Source organism: Opisthocomus hoazin, chromosome 2 (genome assembly GCF_030867145.1).
Source record: "Opisthocomus hoazin isolate bOpiHoa1 chromosome 2, bOpiHoa1.hap1, whole genome shotgun sequence".
Taxonomy (NCBI): domain Eukaryota; kingdom Metazoa; phylum Chordata; class Aves; order Opisthocomiformes; family Opisthocomidae; genus Opisthocomus; species Opisthocomus hoazin.
The window spans coordinates 60,318,818-60,340,438 of NC_134415.1; the positions used below are offsets into that span (position 1 = coordinate 60,318,818).

At 41.6% G+C, this 21,621-nt stretch overlaps 1 protein-coding gene across 1 annotated transcript in view; it reads right to left on the reverse strand.

The window, feature by feature from the left end:
* Nucleotides 1-21,621, reverse strand: part of CNKSR3 (CNKSR family member 3) — a 62,408-nt gene that overhangs the window by 22,911 nt on the left and 17,876 nt on the right. Inside the window, exon 2 of the mRNA XM_075413823.1 lies at nt 5,638-5,801. Coding sequence (XP_075269938.1) covers nt 5,638-5,801 — 164 coding nt within the window. The remainder of the gene's footprint in view (nt 1-5,637; nt 5,802-21,621) is intronic.

The following is a 21,621-nucleotide window of genomic DNA, read 5'->3' on the forward strand; positions in this document are numbered from 1 at the left end:
CTCCTCCCCCTGAGGGCTCTTGGCAAGGAAGTACCCTTAAAGTGCAGCCAGGAGTAGGGGTTGAGAGGATATATCACATTAAAAAAATGCCACTGTTGCAACAGCAAAGGATATCCTTAAATTTTCCAGGATTACGCAGAGGGAAAGATTTGGATTACTAAAGAATGTTAAAGTACTTGCACACTGTCACGTGTGAATTTATCACCTTTTAACAAAAAAAAACAAACCAACCAAACAAGAGCATCATTCAGATGCATTTCTTGCAGTTAGTTTTCTCCTCCTCACAGACCATTGCATATTAGCCTGTTTTTGGAGGAACACCCCACATCCAGACCTGTTGGTGAAAAAGTAAGTTCCTGTGACCACAAGAATTGGAAAGCAGCCATGTGCCAGATATCTCCCCCTTTAACGGGGGAATTAGAGGATGCTGACCCCATTCCTTCCATAAACAGACAGAAAATACAAAAGATTTTTTTTCTGTACAGTGGTATAACCACCTAATCACACTTGTCAGAACTTGACAGAGTCTTCACATATTTAAGTATCTCCAGCTCTTTCTTTCTGTCATTCAGGTGCAGAAATTGTGCCCATGACCTGTGGGTGCCTGCAATTAGAGATGGCCCCAGCATTTAAGCAGACATATGTCGATATATCAAGTCAAGATTTTGGCTTTGGCCCCAAAACACTTACTCTTTATCACACCTCTCTCACCTTATTTATACAGCAAGTCACTCTGGTATGATTTTTCCAGTTCTGCTACTTTTTAACTAAATTTTTCATGCAGTTCTCAGTTTTCAGGTGGATTTCAGCAACACAGATGTTGCCTCTGGAGGTGTAGTGGCTCCAGCTTATGCAACTGGTCTCCTCAACAGCCTGTCAAGGGCACATCACAGCCAAGCTCTCCAGTCACTGCACTAAGCTTTCCTCCAACTGCCCCCAGAGACTCTGTGGAACGCACCTGAGATACCTAAACCAGCAGTTTGTGCTCTAGGAAAAGTCTTGGCTAAGCACTACGCCTATCCAGGGCAACTGGGAGCACTCAATAGATGCGACCAAATTCTCCAGCTACGGATCAGCCTGGAGGGATGAACTCTCCCAGAACAAAGCGTCATCACAACCCAAACTACCTCTGCTTCAGGGGCAAGCCAGTCCCCACACGTGTTTGCTCTAATACACAGAAAACATTAAGTCCCTTCACCAGATATAGCAATGTTTCTGTCTAAGCTGACGCTATCTGCCCACCTCACAAATACCTACCTATTTCTGCTATTTCTTGGCTCCTTCACTTGCAGTGTCCAGTCCATTGGGAGGGCTGGATTAGGGAACTAAACTATTCAAAAAGCCTATTCCCTTCTTTACCATAGCGTGCTCTCAGCTGGCTTAGCTCCCTGAAGTAGCTCGCCTCAGGGTCAGGTGAGTGCAAGCACAAAAGATCACTAATCCGGGGGCAGGAGGGGATGGAGGCAGCAGCTGACTTGGATTAATTTAACTTGTCATGGAGCTGTAGCCCCAGTTCAGGACAGATAGGAATGTTGATAGCATGGCAGAACACCAAACAGCCTTTACAGCGACACACAGTTGAAGGGCAGAGCTTAGCAGGCTTTTTTGAAATATTTCTACATGACCGAGGGTGAAATATTTAACAGATTATTATTTAAGCAACCAAAAGGTTTTAGATGTTGCTCATGAACCAAAGAACGTGTCACATTTTCCTATTGCTCCCGATTTAAAACATCAAAGTCGCTTTCATCGAAACAGAGGCTGAAGCCCGCGGTCAAGAGCACCCCATGTCAAACATTCCCAGGCTGTCACTCATTAACCTGGGGAGCCACACGCAGGGCTGGAGCCAGCGACAGCACGCACACGTGCACGAGAGAGCACATGCGCACAACAGCGCACACTTTCAAAACTCCATTACATTTAATGAGAAAAAGTACACTGACCAAATAATCGCCCAAGGTCAGGCAGTCAACATAAAATAAAAAAATAGAGAAAAAAAAAAAAAGAGGTGTGGCTAACTGAAGTCAAAGGAGCACAGCAGTTGTGTCAGAGCAGTAGCAGAGCACCAGGTCAGCATCACCCTCCCCTTCACTGCCACGTTCTTGTGCCGCAGGGTAATGAGCTGGATCTGCCGACCCAGCCAAGCAGAAATCAGCTCTGGCAAAAAAATGAATAAAAACAGACTGAATGCCTGCTCAAAAGCAACCCAACACACTGCATGCCTATATAAACACTAGAGTTAATACAAGGTACTGTCACAATCACGCATTCTTGCTCTCTCCCTTTAAACAAAATTGTATCCTAAGGAATCCTTTGGAGTCTCAAATTACCTAATAAACTGTACTAAATACCAGTTGAGACCTCTAGAAAACTGAAATCTTATGAGATGGTGCATAGATGTTGTGCTTTTGACAAGGATTAGCCACTAAAGGTAAGTCTTCATGTTCTATTTTATATTATATTTTATTGCACTGCAAATATGCTGGAAGAACATTATTACCAATGAAATTATCAAAAGGCACAACACTAAAAACTATGTTCTTTTTGTTTTGTGGCTTGTCTGGGGTTTTTTTAGATTGCTTAAAACTGGCATCTCTTCATTATAACCTCAAGAAAAATCAGCCACTTTTTTGCTTCCAAACTCTTCCATCACAGTGTAGGTAAAAATTCAGAAATCTAATCCAAAGAACACATGAAAAGTGAAAATATTTGCATACGGTTTCCTGTTAATGCTTGCATTGTTTAATATTTATTAAGCCCAAACAGGCAAGTCTACTCATCAGGGAATGATGAGTAAGTATTCAGTTTTCACCACCACTCTAGATGCTTTATATCCTGATTCTTTGGCTGAGAAAGCTTGTTTTCTGGATCCCTGACCCTGCTTTTGTGGTTTTGCATGAGTTTCAAAAGCATAGTTATGTATGTTTATTCCTCCCTTCCCCAAATACTTCAGTCAACTAAGAAGTGTCTTCCTCCCATCCCTCTTCTCCCCCAAGCAAATACTGTTGTCAAGGAAAAGATGGAGACACTCGAGTTGATGGCTTTTTCCCCTCTGAGGAATTAGTTTTCTTTGATATGTCCTTTAAATCCCTTAAATAAGTCTTCAACACCTGTTCAGAAAAGTCTATTAGACCAGCTCAAGAGCAACAGAAATGTGTGCTCACAGGAAACCTTCACTTTTATCCCTGTCCACACACACTCCGGCTGCAGCTTTGTTGCACATGCGGCCACGACTGCAAGGAGATGAGGGAACACTGTCTCATCACCAAAGCAGCAGAGAAAGATGCATTCATTTCTTTTTCAGCTATAGGGGTTCTCGAGTTTGCCTGCTGTGACAGCAAACACCATAACTTGCAGACCTATCTTCAGATTGACAGTGTAGCTACTAAAGAGGGCTCTATCCCTGTAAAATCCTGGGGGGTGGGGGGGTAGGGGGGGTGGGGGGCAGGGAACAAAACACCGAAGGTGGTCCTTTCTCAAGGAAAGGACTACTTTCACACTGTATTTTTACAACGGATCTACTGAGGCTGGAAAACAGGCGTGTATGGTCAATGCTTGAAAAGAGCTACTGCAGGAGAAGGATGCTCCAAAGACAGTTGCTTCACTGCCTTTTAGAGCCGCAAGTGGTCTTGCGGTGTGAGGGAACCAAAGCATTGATCTGAAGGAAGCTCAGTTGGAAAACTGCCAAGGCAAAACTAGATAAAAACTAGAGAACACCAGGACTGGGGAACCACCAAAACCCTCTCTCAGCGGTTCCCTACCACCCCCCCCAAGAACGACAACTTTCAAAGCCTGACCTCAGGCTGGCCCAGCGAATGCCACATTTCCACAGTGTGACCTAAAGGGATAGAGGCGAGGGCAGAAAAAAAAAAAAAAAAAAAAAAGAGAAAAGATCCCCTAAATAGTTCCTTTGCCTTTTAACTCAAGGCCCCAAAAGATAAGGAAATGTCACCATATATACACATACACAAAAAAACATCCGTTAAATGATATGAAAGTGGGTCTGTGAAAGAACTACTACGGGTAGAACAGGGAAACCTTTATTCTGTCACACAAAAAGAACAGACAGCAAAATAAAAATCGGCTGTCACTAGAACTTAAAACACACCATCCCCTCGGGAGTAAAATCAACAGTGATTTTATACAACAATCCCAAAAACTCAAGGGAAGGGGCATCAAGATGGTGACAAAGGGCATACCTAAAACACGGGAATTCTTCCTCCATTTCTTAAAATGGAACAAGGACATATCAGCTGCAATATGTGAACTCTGTCTAATGCATTAACTTGAGCTACATTTCACAAAGGATTTCCAGAAATGAGTGAGGTCAAAACTTTTGTCTACAAAGGAAATTAGAAGGAAATTGTAGGAGATAAAACACAGCTTTAGGTTCTGGCGGTCATCCAGCTTTGTTCATTTTATTCTAATATTTTAAACAGTAATAAGAAAAAAGTGTCTTTGGGGGCTGCCACTTTCATTACTTCAGTCAGGACTGTATACAGCACACAGTACATTTACTAACTCACCAGACCCCTTCACTTGCCCGGCAGATTATCCCCTTCCCACAACATGAACTGCATTTCAGGCTAATTACTTTCTTCAATTAGCTTTTCAAGTTAAATGTTAAAAGTTTTTGAGAGATCATATGCTGAAGACGAAAGAACATTTTGCAAATGTAAGAGCAACTCACTGGGAAACATTGCAGATTGTGATTTCATTAAATATACTTCTTTCAGTACAGGCTATTGAGTTTGTTCCTGGTTATGGAGTACGAGTGATCCCCATTGCACATCTCTGCAGCAAATAAAGGATATATCACACAGGCAATAAAGACTCTCCATTTTAAGAAGAGTATGCTCAGTGCTGCACATCTTGCCTAATGAAGGGAAGGCAGACCAGTGCTGGCCGAGGAATCATCAGGCAGCCTTTCCCACTTCTCCCTGATGTAATCATGTATATCTCTGGTGCTCATTTGCTGCGTTACATCAAACAAGTCTTCAAGACTGTGTCCAAACTACGGTCTTTAAATAAAGCTTGCACTAGCAAAACAATCCGAAATATATGTATTCTTTTCAGAGTGTGTTTGTTTTAAAAGTATCTGCACAGTTATATATCAGGAGAAAGACAGAGGAACAGCTTAATTTCCGAATCCAGTAAGCGTTGAACTCGACTGTAACTGAGTTAGCAAAACATCTCTCATTTCACAAACATTTTCTTCACTTTGTATGAAGACTACAGAGCTGCCCTAAACCCATTTCAACTGATGTGAGGAACCATTAGCAGCTGTCATTTCAACAGTATGTCTGTCTTCTATGACAAATTCACTCTACTCAACTGCAATTTTAATTGCTATGTTTCCTAACAGGAGCCACAAGATCTAGCAATGCTACTCAGACAACTTGTTTCTTTAGAAGTGCAACCAAATGAATTAGTGTTGCCTCTTAGCAGGAAAACGTTCAAGAGCTATCAACACAAAGCTTGCGAGAACTAAACAAATTCTTACTGTTTTCTTTTACCATGATGTGTAACTGAAAGCAAGAGACACAGGTATTCTGGTTTTATCAGACCCACCTTATTTATTCACCCAAAAGAGCACTTTAAGAAATTCTTTGCGTGTCTGTTCACCACTTAACTAACCAGTGCACACAGGAGATCCACAGCCTCTAGAACCAGTTCCTGGTGTCCGATCCGTGAGACACCCAAGTCTTCAAGGTCCTGGTGAGAAATCTGTAACAGCTGTTCACCATTTATCTTCTCCCGTTCAAATTTATGGACATACTGCTGCAGGCAATCGTCCAGGCCTATCAAAGCACAAAAGAGAGACAAGGGGATGGAATTACAAATTTCTGTCTTTTCTTCCCTTTCCCTCCAACATAAAAAAAAAAAAACACCCACACACAACAAAAACTCTGTGAAAGGCACAAATTGCAAGTTCACACAATATGCAGTGCCATGTTATGAAAGAAACTTGCAGTGCGACTGAAGTTGTACCACAGGGGCACAGAAACGGAGCACACAGGTTACACGGACCTTTGGATCACCTAAGTCAATGCATGACCCACCCACTCCATGCGGATCAAGCTCAGCAGATAAGAACGTCCCTTTGGGCTCTGAACAGGCAAAGCTATCACAGGGCATGCACAGACTCAGTTATCAGGGTAGCCCAAAACCCTGAATGGCAACCAAAGCAACAACAACGAAAAATAATACCTGACCAAAACAAAAACAAACAAACAAAGACTAACACAACAAGGCAAGAACAAAGTTCCTGCCCAAAGCCTAGTTAAACAAGTAAACAAAAAACACAAAAAACCACAGCTCCCAATCCACTTGTATATAAAAGGGTTGAATGAATGATGAGAGGAAAATGGAACAATCAAAGGCAAAGCAATCAAAATAATGTTTGGCTCATCTCATTATTCTCCTGATTTATGAGACCCTGCGGCTTCCTGAATCAGCCATTCCTTTCCCTTGCTAAGGATTAACAGCACACACCAATAAGAAATCTAATTCACTTTTGTATCTATCAAGTATTTCTAAAAGTTTATTTTGTCCCAGCAATATCCCCAAAATCCTCACTTTAAACTGTGATTCTATGATCCTGTTCTCTACAGTATCTTTTCCCCAGTGATTACAGAAAGGATTTCTGGTTTTTTCTTTGTTTTATTTGACTAAACTTCAAGTGTTACTCCTGTTTTCTTTCTCATTCTGCTCATTTCCTCTGTTCTTAAAGATCCTGTAAGCAGCAGCAATCTGGGGAAAAAAATTGGATGGATGTGTTATTTTAAAGCTGATGCAGTGCTCTTGATGTTGTGTTCCACACCAAAATATTAGCTAGAGCAAAAGGAACAGATGCAATCAGATCTGTTTTGTGGAAATTCACCGATAATAGCTGACACAAGCAAAAATTCAGATTAGATGTTCAACATCTACTTTGTAGCATCCACAATAGCTACATTGTTTGACCATTCAGTTTTAAAGAAGTTGAACCTTCAGCTGTATAAAGGATGTTTATCCACCAGGCTGGCTCCAAAGGAAGCCGTTGAGATGGACAGGATGTCGAACGCTGCAGATGAGAAACACGAACAGCATCCCGAGCGACAAGGCAACAAGAGCCAGAAGACCAGCCCTCAGCTCCACTCATGGAGCCGCAGCAGCAGCCTGGAAAACAAGCACTCCCAGCACACTCTACTGCCAAGAAAACATTCAAGACAAATCACAAGCGGGGTTCCAGGAGTCGCATGGAACATATTCAATCCATCACAACAGCAGCACGAGCTGCCTTGCAGCGTCTGGTCACAGCAGATCTGTAGATTAGGGACTCTCAAAGGCACAGGCTTGCTTACACACATCACTTGCCTTGATAATGCTTGCTCAGAAATTAATAAAGACAGACACCCTGGCACTTTGCAGTCACCCCTTTACATGACGCGGCCAAGATTAATTATTACAGTACATCAAAATCTGGCTGAACAAGCTTGACTCCTCCACGTGCAGAGCTACTAGTGTGCCCAGCTTGATTTTTAAGCATAATTATGAATGGGAAAACCCGCATGCAAGATGAGCAGAGTCTCCCAGGGCTACAGTTGTTTGGGGTGCACTCTTGTTTCTTCCCATCTGTCTTGGCAAGGCCACATAAATTTTGAAAATCGAGCCCAGTGTTCTCTTTCCCACAGGCACCAAATTCTCCCTTAGGCTATACAAACTCTTTTCCCAGGAAAAATAATAAAAAGATCTGGCCTTCATTGTTTAACAATTTATGTTTTCAAAACAAATTCTCAACTGAGGTTGACATACAGTGCACATATTTGGCATTCCCAATTTTTAATGCTGTCTTGCAGATCACTGTTTCCCATCATTTGCCATTGTAAGCCCATAGTTCCCACTGCAAACTGCACAAACACCTAAAATAAAACACTTTATTCAGCATGCAATGAAGATTTAATTTTTTTTTTCCTTTGGATGCAGCATTGCTTTTGCCTACTATCCTTTCTGCGTGTTGACTCAACTTTCTAGATCTCCATTCTATGCTGAAACATGAGACTCACAAATGTGTATTTCCCCCAAAGAAATACAACTATGGCTTTCAGCTTACCCACGCTTTTTTTAAATTTATATTTGCCTGTTCTTCAAGGTCTATTACAATTTGAACAGCTACCTCAATTTTTTTTTTAACAGAAGTCCTTAACAACAATACTTCTACAATCACATCGTAAGACTATATTTTCTAAAATGAAATAATACAAAATCACAGTTAATTCAAAACAGTCAACACAGAGGCACAGCTGCTCAGCTAGAAATGTATTTAAAACTAAGTGACCAAAAGTATTCAAAGCAGGAAGTGAAGACAGACCCAGACACTCATGGCAAGCACTCACATATGGTTTAAGATGAGCTTACTAACATTAGTGTTGTTGTTATTTTTACAGAGAAACATATGGGAAAATCTTAAACAATCTAATTGAGATTGCAACCACATTTATAGCCTATTGTTTAATTTTCCATCATATGAATGAAATGTTTAAACATGATAGGCAAACCAAAAAATTCCTGTTTCTCCAAGAAGGAAAGAAGGGAGGAAAAAAGAGACTCATAAATCAGCTCAATAAACTAAATAATATTTAAGTACATTTTAAAAAGTCAGCATTCAAATGCCACTGGTAATCTAAATGAACTGCTCATTTTTAACTTCTTCCATACATCTCGGTTCTTTCCACGTATTTTCTCTGTGAACTTCAGAGCCTCACGTAGACTTGGTACTGCCCATTAGCAAAGTACTGCCCATTAGCAAAGTCTGGATATTTTTAAGAAACAGAGATGAATTAAAGACTATAAAAAGCAGTCTATATCACTCAGAAGACGCTTTTTACATGCCAAGCAATTTTCAACAATGCAGTATTAGAAGGTTCAAGCAAGAAAATAGTTTTCTCTATTTCTGAAAAAAATACAATTAAGACTGACACTGAAAAGCATATCTATATTCACCTCCTTTACCCACTGAAGAGCCCTTCTGAAGCCCAATCTATTCATTTTATGCTCAAAGAGTGTTTAAAAAGCACTTGTCTGAACTGCATGTGAGAAATCTTTCTATTATTCCTTGCACATACATCAAAACCATGCATGAAAGCTAACATCCTTCCTACTTACATAAATGTTAGAGAATGAGGGAAGATCGAAATAGAAATAACAATTGCAGAACGTTACCCAAGTTTTACAACAACAGTAGCAGTGATATTCTGGGGAGGGAGGGAGAGAGAGACTAGTCTAGTTAGTGTTACTCGTATTGTGAAAACCCTTCTGAGGAACTGCAGTGCAGCTTAAACAAAATTCCCTTCCAAACTTTGGCAGGTGTAGAGATGTGCAATTGATCCTAAGAACTGTCTAGACTTTTCTGTCTAAAATAACCTTCCACCACCATGCAAAGCACCCTAGAAGACATTCAATACCCTGCATTCATGCAAAAACATTAGGACTGGACTTACACTTACAGATTTGCAGTGATACCAATCTCAGTCTGTTTCTGAGATTAAGGAAGTTATTTTGAATAAGAATTGAGGGGAAAAAAACCAACTTCGACAGGGTTAAGGGGGAGGCTTGGGTCTTAGCCATAACTATCAGTTTACTATTCACAGAGAAGTAACATATCTACTGTTGATAGATGTCAGCCATTCCACAATGACGTATCTGACTCCCAAAGTACTATAGATGTGTGTTTTGTAAGTAGAGTCATTAAGTAGTTTCACGCTTTTCACTCAACTTCTGTGCTGGATGTTACCTACCACAAAGCAATAAAAACAGTTAACTAATGTATTATGGCCACAGCTCCAAAACCAGCTTACTCCCCATGTCTTCTTTCCTCCCACCATCCCACTCTTCCTCACTCTCTTCTCCTGTGAGACCCCAGAGTCTATATAATCCAACATGGGGGGGTGGACGGGACAAGAAAGGGGACATAGACAGGGCAAGGAACTGAGGAAGGAACAGGGAGGGTGAACTGGAAGGTGACAGGCATCACTCTCGGTTAGTTCAGGAACTTGAACAGATTTTAAGGATAGCTCATAAAACATCAAAGTTGACAAGAGGATGCAGGAGGAACACAAGCCACTTGTACAGAGGAAGCACTCACAAGTACAAGACCTTCTCCTTCACATAGCACCACCATGGGGATCACTGTCTCCAGGAAATACAGCCTTATTATTATGAACATGTACTCACCTCTTCTCTGTTGGGTGACTCTAACAAACTGGCAGCACCTGGTGCCTCAGGGTAGCCCCATGGGTCAAACACAACCCTCTGCCTGTTGCAGGGCTCCCTCGAACCTTGGATAGCTGGTTAGGTGGGACTGCCAAAGACTTTTTTTGCCTCATCACCTTAAGAAAGACACATTCAAATGTTGTAAGAATCTGAACTTCTCACCTAAGAAAGTCACTCTTATTCTGGTCTCCCCTTCAGGGTGTATTCAGTTGCCACTTTTAGTCTCCAAAGACTCCTTGCACAGACCAACTTCAATCCGTAGTCCCAAGCTTTGAAAGACCATCAATACCAGGAGAATCTCTGACATACCCGGTGGTACATGCCATTATACTATAATTTATATTCCACACCATTTTATAACTAATACTGTGATAGCTTCCTCCCTTCATTTCCTCCATCTATTTCCAGAAGTGGAAGAAATTAATAAAAGAAAAAGCAGGAGGGAATCAAGGCAGCAAGTAAACACTAGAAAGAGAGAAGAGCTACTTCACAAGCAGGTGAACCAGCACCTGAAAAGGTAAATGAAAGTAAGGAAAAAGGGTTTGCAAGACAGCTGTGAAAAGCTAAAGCAGCTCAGTAGGACAGGTACAGGGTGAAAAGGAACAAATTTAAAAGTTCAAGGAGAAAGAAAACAAACATACAGGTTCCTTTAATATAGAACGCAGTGGGAAGGTTGTTCCACTGTAACACCATAGAGGCTATTCTCTTCCTACAATATTACAGACAAACAGAACCAGGGATGACTTTAACAAAGAAATTCAAGGTCCTTTAAAAGGATGATAAAAAAAATAAATCTAGAGCAGTCAGTGAAAACTTAATTCGTTAATAACTTGAGCCTAGGTAAGAACTGACGATCTTGGACCTACATGCCTGATTGTTTCTTAGCTATCATGATTATTTTAGCATTTATCTTTCCATAAGTTTTCAAAACAAATGTTTAGTTATCAGTTGGTGTGAGCCACCTACAGGGGCCAGAAAAGAGTACAAAGGCCTTAGTTTGCCAAGAAAAAAATAAAAGCCTTCAAGAGATCTTTGAATTACTGCCTAGCGTACAAAGGTAGAAAAACTTCCTCCAACTTTTTAATCCAAGTAGTTTCACAATCACTCATAACACTGCCATCAACTGCAGTATCAATCACTTCAACAAAAAAAAAAAAAAAACACACACAAAACAGAATTTAAGAGCAAAAGCTACTTATTATCAGCATCACAAAATGTCTCCTGCCTAAACCAGCTTGTTCATAAAATAAGTTCTCCTCATGTAGTCACTTGCAAGCAACTCTTCCACATTTCTGTTTAATCACCGGCACCCTAGCCAAGCGGGCACGGCCTGTCGCCTTACCAGGCATTAGGTCTGGCTTTGCTGAGGACAGGCATTGCCTAGAACAGCCAGAACGGTACTGAGGTTTCTTCTCTGCCCCCTGCTTCACACAGGGATGGAACCAGACAAGTTGCTGGCCTCTGCCTGCCAGCGGGGATGCGAAGGGCAGCTCTCTCACGAAGGTCACAGCAGGACAGAGGGAAAGGGCAAAGCCTTCAGCTTTGGTAATGAGTGCTTTACTGTCCCCTCTGTAATCCCCTCTGACTGACAGTTGCACAGAAAGCCTTTTGCAACATGTTCCTATTTTCAATATTTCTAACTAACATATTTATCCTGGAAAAACAGACTACATACACACGGGCTCACACTACCTCAAAATAAATCCATTCATTCCATTCAAATCCATCCATAAATCCCTTAGCTTCTTTAGAATGCAAAACTGAAAGCTTTGCCTTGTAATAGAAGAACTGGTGGGTAAGTTTTAGTTGTAAGCCTTCCTGACCAGAGGAGCGATGGAGACCAATGTTTAACCTTTAGTCGCTCCATATAGATGCAATCTCAGATTGACAGGCCTTTCACTGTGCTATACTTTTTAGCAGTCCTCCCTACAAAGCCGTTGATTGAGACCATTTCAGCAGTACCCATTATCATGCTCCAGCCTGTAGTTTTGAGGACCACTATAAACTTCAACACTTCACAGGGTAAATCACGAAGTGTCTTAAGGAAGAGTCAAAATAGCTTTTGTCCACACGCTTGCCAAACCCTCACAAGAACTCCAGCAGGTTTGCAAAGCAAGACTTCTGTCTACAAAAGCCACAAAAACCCACTCAGACTCCCCTCACAAGGTATTTTCAGGCAACTAGCCAGACATGGAGCAAGTAAGAGTGGAGACTTCACAGAAGAAAAGATTGTAGGGAGGAGAAGAACACGATAAAGGCCTGTAAAGCCAGAAGTGGCATTCAATAAGAAATAAAACAAACAGGACTGATTATACATTGTCTCTTCAGGAGAGAAGAGCCAGGAATACAGGAATTAGGAAGAGCCAACAAAGCTAGCATGTAACAGGTCCAAACAAGCAATAGAGAGTGATTCTTCACACAGCAGTATGCAATGAATGTTCAGCATCCATACGGGTTTGGGGGAAGGTGAACAGGTTCACAAGAGAAAATGCCACAGAAGTCATGTCTGACTCTGAAAGACTGCAACAGAAATGGTTGAAGCATTGAGGAAGCCTACAGAAGGAAACACACAATATGTCATCTTTCCTACAAGCCTCCTTAATGTATCCCTTTTTTTGGCAAACGTTCCGGATGGGACACTGAGCTAGATGGCACAGAACACAGGACTTGCACAGCTTTGCCATACACAATACCAAAATGTAGATGGCAGCTTCCTTTTAATTACTTTTATCCTAAGACTTAAGAAAATTATTATCCCTTTGCTAGTGAAAGCTACTATTGGTATTAGTATTTACTGTAATAGCGACATAAGATGCTCCCAAAATTGCAAAAAATCTACATAGAGATATAGAAGGGGTGGGGTGTATGAAGGAAAAGGGTAAACACTAATACTGAATTGTGATATCAATTTCAGCCAAAGATATAACCAAAGCTTTTACAGAGTGGTAAAAAAAGAAAAAAAAAACAACCCACACAGCAAAAATAGACCCTAGTAATACTAGGAAACAGATTACAGTGAGTCACACAGCTGCTCTTGTGGGTTGTAATCCAGCTTGAGATATTAAGAGCGAGTGGGAAATTGCAAGAGTGAATTAATTTGGAAATTGTACCTTCAGTTGACGATTGAACTTGCATCAGGACTGCAAAAATATATTTGACATGAGTGAATGGCAGCATAAACTGAGATAAAAGCAATTCTATAATAAATGAAAAGTTAATGGCATTTAATTCCAAAAGCATTTCAGCTAAAACTGAAAGTTGAGTTTTCTTTCTTTTTAATAGCTCTTTTTCAGGGAACTCATGAAAAAATTGGGGTGGGAGAAATCTATTTCTACTATTTTCCATAGGAAGGTTCTTATTATGACATAGCTTTATGGCTTCAAATTAAAGGCAAAATTAAAATATAATGCTATAGAAATGGAAAAGTGAATTGTGCTGTTACGTTTCTAAAAAAAAGAAAAAAAAAACAGTACACTGCATAATGACATACAGGTTTAACGAGAAAAATTTCTCTTTATAAAAGAGATACAAGCATGAACACACAGGCCAATCATACTTTACTACACTGAAAAATAGATCACTATGCCACAACCACAGAGAGAGAGAAATTAAAGCCTTTCTCAGTTTGACAGGGCATTCCCTCTAGATATGAAAAAGTAAGAGTATAGCAGAAAACAAACAAACAAAAATATCTACTGTGTTACATTCCCACCGATGGGAAGGCAGGTGGGTCAGAATACACAGGCCACCACGTTTGTTACCAGCAGAGCTGGATTGGGGCCCTGCTAAGGTCACCCACCTCCCTGAGAGAATGTGACCAACTCCACCTCTCAATATTAGGCCACCAAGTATCACCTGGCTTCTCATGTTGAAATTTTTACTCACCCGGAAGGAACAGGGAAGGTGTGAGAGACATCCTTGCCCAGGACTCACCTCGCAGCCCCAGGCAGCCAGACTCTGCAGAGCCACCCCAAATACTCAACTTAGGAAAATGGCTTTCCAAGAAGGAAGAATAGGAACCACAAACAAGGGCTCATATTCAAGACCTCAGACACCTGGCAGCATGGCATCTTGCTGGCCGTATTTCAGCTGTAACTCTTTGCTAATCCTAGCCACCACCAGAACAGGACTGCTGACCAGAGAAAGATGAAGTATGAAAAAAAAGAAGAAAACTGACACACATCATTTTTTCCTGCTGACTTTGGTGTATATTCTCTGTCTGTATCAAGGATTAAGTTCCATGTGATGAAGTAGCTTCACACAATACGACACTCCTGCTTTGGTCTTGCCTTTCAAGAATCAACTACTTTACTCACTGACCAGCTACACTTGGCAAAAGCAACCTTTCCGTGCTTTAACAGATCTTGTTTGGCAAATTAAATAAATGAGATGGAAGCATATCTGTATGTTCTCTGCAGACAGACCTGGCACACGAAGTTTCAACAGAACATGCAATGAGAGCCAGCATTCAGCAAATGCATGCAAAACACACCTGCCATGGGCCGACAAGCCCAAATAGCTTCCTAGCCAATACCACAAGATGTCTTCAGGGACACTGCTGACAGCATCCTCCCCAAGCTCACAGTGAAAACAGTATCCTACTTGTGGCAAGGCACAACTCCTATTCATCCCCTGGGTATACTTCAGCATGAGCAAAGCAACATGAGCCAAATAAAATGGCAGTATGTTGTAGCTGTAATGAGGCACTTATTAAATCAACATTTATTGCTCAAGTAGCACCTAAGAATTACTATAAACTCCAAACTGAAACAAGAAAACATCTCTTTGCCCAATATACTAATAAGTGTAAAGGTGTGCCTATTTGTCTGTTGGTTGCATTTAAAATAGTTGTAATTAAATGGGTTTAGAATGGCTCTCCACTGACACAGAAGCAGTTCCAGCAAGTATGACCCAGATCTTGTTATTCTTACTAACCCTAAGTTTTTTACCATTATATCTAGCAATCAACTTCCGGCTCCCCCCCCGAAAACTTATTTTAAACTCCCAGAGCTTGGCACTGCATACTGTAGCAGACTACTGCAATGGCAGAAAAATTTACACTTAATTGTTACTAAAAAAGATTGTTCTTGAACTCATTCATTCAAACTCTTTTGACAGCCATCATGTCCACTGAACATACCCTAGTGTTTGTCACAACCTAATAAATTCATTTTTGTGGTGAAGATATGACTGACAGCATCAGCAAGTATGGAGCTTTTAAGTATGGCAAAATAACAATCACTCAATGCGACTTTAAAGTTGCTTGCCTTAGGGGAGGCAAGAAAGATGACTAAATAGCTGTGGTGAGAGATAGATGCAACAGGATTTAAAAAGTCTAAAAACACTGCCAGCTCCTTCCTACACACTAGAAAATTTTCTTCTGTCTTTTTTATTCCTTGCAACTGATGCCTGTGTCTAATCAAGAGGTGTTGCATAAACAAGGCATCAAGAGAAGTCAGTTACTCTATTATGCCAGCAAAGAGTGGCTTCATTAATTTCACTCGAGCAATGAGTGTAGTACTGTTCCAGATACATCAGGGTAAATTAATGTATCCTGCAGGCTATTAGTGATAAAAAGCATCGTCCTCACCTACTGTATCAAAACTCTGACAATGAAACTTCCACCAAAGTTTAAATGTGGAGACTTTGTTCCACCCTGGGCTTGAAAATCTTACTCTTCTTGGATGCTCAGGAGTTGCTTCCCAATGCACATGGGCTCAAAGAACCACTAAGTCTTTCTCCAGCAGGAAACAAAGTCAAGTGGTCAAATCAAAAATAAAGAGTGGAGAAAACTAGAGGATTCCAGTATTCCTTTTTCTCACCCCACTAGAGCTTTTTCTTCATAAAAAGTACACTTTAAGACATGCTGGCCAGTATGTTTTAAATTATACTCAAACAGGAATTTGCTACTTCTGTCATCAAGGCAGGTCTGTTATTCTTTCTCACTGAAAAACTGTTTGTTCCATTGATACAAATAACAGCTTTGCCTAGGCACAGTAGGGTTTTGGCAGGAATAAAAGCAGAGTGGTATCTGGCCACTGAAAGCTGCAGCTGAGAAGAATCTACAGACAAGACCTTTGTCCCTCCCTCCGTACAGTGCTGGGCTTTGTAGGGAATCAATCCGCCTCACCACGTTCCCTCTCCGGTACAGAACACACAGGATGACTACCTCAGAAACAAACCGACCATGGATATACCACAGCATGTGTCTCGTCTGCAGCTAGGTGGCAACAAGAACTGAGGGGAGACCAATTGCCATTCCATCTTCAGGCTGGTCCAACACCCTGACCCACCCTTTCAGTAAGGAGGCCACACGCAGGACAACACAACATCAGAACATTCGCTTTATTGGATCCCAGATGGCACAAAGAGATGACCGATTTGTTACTGCCAATTCACTTTTATCCAAAACTGAGGTAAAACTCCCCTGCACCACCAGACGGATTTGTCCCAGCCACTTAAGGTCAATATCTTGACAGGAGAAGGCAAGCGGCATGGATGTCTGTGCTTCAATCACTGCCAACAGGACCTTCACAGGCTCAACATCAGCAGCAGCTTCAGCTAGTTCAATGGGCTGTAAATTGGGAAAAGATGTAGGAAGACACAACCTGGTCTACTGTCCTTGCTGCAAAATTACTGCAGAGGATGAGGGCAGAAAGTTGCAGGGGGATGGGAGATAAACAGCAGACAGTGGCACAGCTATGCCCAGCAAAGAGCTCATCTGTCAGAGACCCGACTGGTACCTCGTGAGACCCCCCACGCTGCTCCCCACTGGACCGGCTGCAGACCCCACTTACAGAGAGGTGTATTTCCTCACATCCATTCACAGCTCCAAAGAGAAGTCTTAAAGAAATCTTATTTCTGCTACTAACAGATACAGATGTTTTCACTAAATCAAGTCAACCGCAGCGAAATACATTTCCCAGAATTTTCCAACTACCACAATCATGCCGAATTTGGTGGGTGGTTTCTTTTTTATACCACTATTCTAACATACACTTTTTACAGGATAACTTTTACTCAAAACAAGCCTTTAAAACACTTTACCATTTTACTTACAGAAGTGTAATAGCACTGAACCTAAAATAGTCTCAATGGTAGCTGTGGAGTCATCTATAAGATTAGGGGAACCAGATTTTCTTTTTTCAATGGAAACAATTTAATTTCATTTTATTTTTCTAGTGAAATACATATTGTAGCTTAATCCACAGCAGGCATATGGAACCATTTAAGTCGCCAGAGGAAAAAACTCCAGAAGCTGTGGAAGTTACAGAATTAGGACACAGTCTGTCAGTCATCTTGTATGGCTGAAGACCACCTCTCTAGGCTCCCATCGTCCATTCCACTCGTTCTCCAACATCCCTGATCCCCTTCTTTCTCACCTCAACCATACCACTACCCCCTTGCCAGAAAACATTTCAAGTCCCATCCATAGCAAAAGTGGTGACAAAGGGCCAAACTAGAGGTGATGAGGGGCCCCACTGTGAGACAGTAGTGGAGAGAGAGAGGAGTGAGACGATGTGAAAGGAACAACTCTGCAGACACCAAGGTCAGTGAAGCGTGGGAGAAGAGGTGCTCGAGACACTGGAGCAGTAAGTTTTCCCTTGCAGCTCATGCTGAAGACCATGGTGGGCAGGCTGTTCCCCTGTAGCCCATGGTGGAGCAGATCTCCACCTGTAGCCCATGGAAGGGACCCCATGCCGGAGCAGGTGGATGCCTGAAGGAAGTTGTGACCCTGTGGAGACCCCACGCTGGAGCAGGCTCCACCCGTGGAGAGAGAAGCCCACACCAGAGCAGGTTTGCTGGCAGGGCTTGTGACTCCATGGGGGACCCACGCTGGAGCAGCCTGTTCCTGAAGGACTGCACCCCATGGGAAGGATCCACCCTGGGGCAGTTCGTGAAGAGCTGCAGCCTGTGGGAAGGACTCACGTTGGAGAAGTTTGTGGAGAACTGTCTCCTGTGAGAGGGACCTCATGTTGGAGCAGAGGAAGAGTGTGAGGAGTCCTCCCCCTGAGGAGGAAAGAGCTGCAGAGACAACGTGTGATGAACTGACCATAACCCCCATTCCACGTCCCCCTGCGCCACTCGGGGGGTAGGGGGGAGGTAAAGAAAATGGAGTGAAGGTGAGCCCAGGAAGAAGGGAGGGGTGAGGGGAAGGTGTTTTAAGATTTAGTTTTATTTCTAACTGTCCCACTATCATTTGATTGGTGATAAATTAAACTCCCTTTTCTCCCCAAGTTGAGTCTGTTTTGTCCGTGACGGTAACTGGTGAGTGATCTCTCCTTGTCCTTGTCTCGACCCTCGAGCCTTTCACCATATTTCCTCTCCCCTGTCCGGTTGAGGAGGGGGAGTGATAGAGCAGTTTTGGTGGGCACCCGGCATTTATCCAGGACAAACCAAAGCATTTTGGCTGTGTCTCTGCATCTTCTGGGAAGTACACCAGTCCACCAGAGAAACACTGCAAATAGTGGGCTGGACAATCTCTGTGCTGAGGACCAACATACACCATCCCCGAGACACCAGTGCACAGCCTGGCAGCAAACAATACCACGCCAGGCACAGGTTTTGGGAAATATACTACATGGGTGCCATACAGGAGGAACCAGAGAGATGCCACAGGAATGTATTTGGCACCATGGACGTAATGAATATAAGAAGGTACTTCAACGACTGATGGAATGTTGGACAAGAAGCAGTGAATGCCACGAGACAGAGGACCGTGAGGAACATGGTGTGGTGCGGGATGGAGGGTTGCACAGCTAGTACGTTAATACATGGTCCTACAAAGTATAGCTGACAATCTTATTTGCCCCTCTATTTGCTGGGTGGAGAAGCAGATGGGTCACAGATAAAGAAGGTCTCTGCACTGCCAGTACTTGACATAACAACAGTAAAGTCCCTCCTGCATGACACTGCTCTCACCATATCCTCAGATACAAAATATCCAAGACACACAAATTCTACTTACTGCCCAAGCATTCAGTGTTTGCTGTGCTGTGTCACATCCGTGTCCAAGGTTGCTGGTCAGACTGGTCTTCTGGGACACAGATGTTATTACCATCAGTCATTTTTGTATAATATTGCTTAAAGTGAAGCAATATTTCACTTCTTACTAAAGTGTATGTCCTTTGACAGGTTTCACCCCATCCCTCACATCTCCTTGTTCCAGTTTTCCAAGAAGCAGACATATGAAGTTAAACTTACCAAGAGGTAGCTCCCTACCACTGTACTTTTCTAGCCGAACTAACTTCGTTCTTACTGTACTTTAAAGCAATACACAACCAAATTTAAAAACAACTTTCACAACAGCACCAGACATGGGAACACTCCTGGACAATTTGGTGAGCCATTACCCTTATAAAGTCTTGTAATTTCAATTGTAATGTTAATGCATTCACAGTAACACACGGATTACATCAGCACCATTACAAAAATCAAACTACAAGGTGTTAACCTCAGTAGAGCACAGCCACATGTATTTCCACCTATATTATCTTTTGCCTGCTGACACTTCAAAGTGATGCTTCTTCAGTTCATTATGCTCATCCATTTAACAATTCTCTTTGTCTACATGGCATCATTGATTTCTTATGCATAGTCAATTTTCCTTCACACTGAGTTTTTTCTGTGCCACTATCTGTTCTTTTTTTTTTTTAAAAAAAAAAAAAAAGAGCAACGTTACTTCCAAAGCTTGTTTTAGCAAAATACCTTTTTCTTTCTATGTTAACATTTTTCATTAGGGTTGGCTTTCATACAAAACAAATTCATAATCAATTTTTTAAAAATCACCATTCCCATGCTCATGTCAGTTAAGCATAAATTCAACAGCTGAAAGGACAGGAACTGGTAGAGAAAGCCAACCCTTACAAGAGGCAAAAACAGGCAACACCTCCTAAAAACTGACAAGTCACCCAGACAGAAAATGTCTGTTAACCCAGTGGCTGGTCCACCTTGTAAAGACCATATTTCTCCCTCACCCCAAATATTACTCATTCAGATTTTAGTTATATCAAACTTCACATCAGCCACATCTACATCTGTACAGTAACCAAGGGGGAGGATTCTCTAAATTGGATTTCAAATAAGGATAAATAGTTAACAGTTGTGAAAGTGACAAACTAACCATTTAACAGCCCTACTTCTAAGAGAATATTAAACAGACAATCTCCCCTTACGGCTTTGAGTCCTGTATTTGCAAAACAGATGCACATAGGGATGAAAGTCCCATAAATGGTTTGCATTCTTAATGTCTGACACAATTTAGTCCTTGGGGACTGCACTACGTGTGTACATGCGTGTATGAGGGAGATTGCATGCAATCTTTTACAATGAAGCCCTGATCCTGAACCTGTAACATCACTTTCAGCACCAAAAATAACCTATAGTTCTGCTGCTGTATTAAGAGCATTGATCAAAATGTCATTTACTAACTTTCGCATCACTATGCCAGGTTTGTGTTCCTGCTTCACAGCAAATCCAGTTGCTCTTCCTCACTCTTCTTGGTTACTCTTTTCATAAATAAACAAACCAACCCCACAGATACTTTTTGTACACTTACGTTGACAATTCAGAGCCTATTGCAGTTTCCTGAACGTAGACCCTGCTGAGTTAGCCCAAGCACATAACCACAAGGATATGGCTATTTAGTTGGACACTAACAACAGGAGGTACCTATTAACCATAAAATTATACAGATAAAACTCTTTCGTGTAATGTCCCCAGCCTAGGTTACGAAGACATGCAAGAGAAACTGCAAGAGCAGGGAAGGGATGACTGCACTTATTCTTAACACAGTAGTTAATCACAAAGAATGAACTCGATCCAGAAGTCTCTGAAACAGGTGAAAAACAGGCTAGGAACAAACAGATGCAAATACTATCCTAAAAACAGTGGGTGCAATAATTGTTGCACCTGTTTTTTAAATCAAATATGCTCCCCTCCCCAATTTCTGTTTCTAGGGTCACCTAGACATTCATTTCTTTCTTACTGCTCTTCTATTTATCTTTCAAATAGCATTAAGTTTTTAAAAAAATCCAGCACCCTGTTGGTGCTCAGAGGTTTTATGCTGTCCACTACCAACTATTACAAACTTCAATGTTTTTTGCAAATCAGTACAAAGAGTAGAGGTAATGAGAAGTAGTAAAACTGAGTGCCTTGCGTAGCTCCGTGACTAACATTATACTTGAAGAGAAGAATGGGGTAGAAAGAAGAACTAAGATATATTTCATGAGCACTGTAAAATTCTCAAACCTTTGCTGTTCCTTGAAATACTGAATTGGAAGAAGCCCATCCACTTTATTCTAACAAATACTTATCTTGTTTTCAACATAACGTTCCAGAGCAAAACTATGCTCGCCTCTTCTCCTG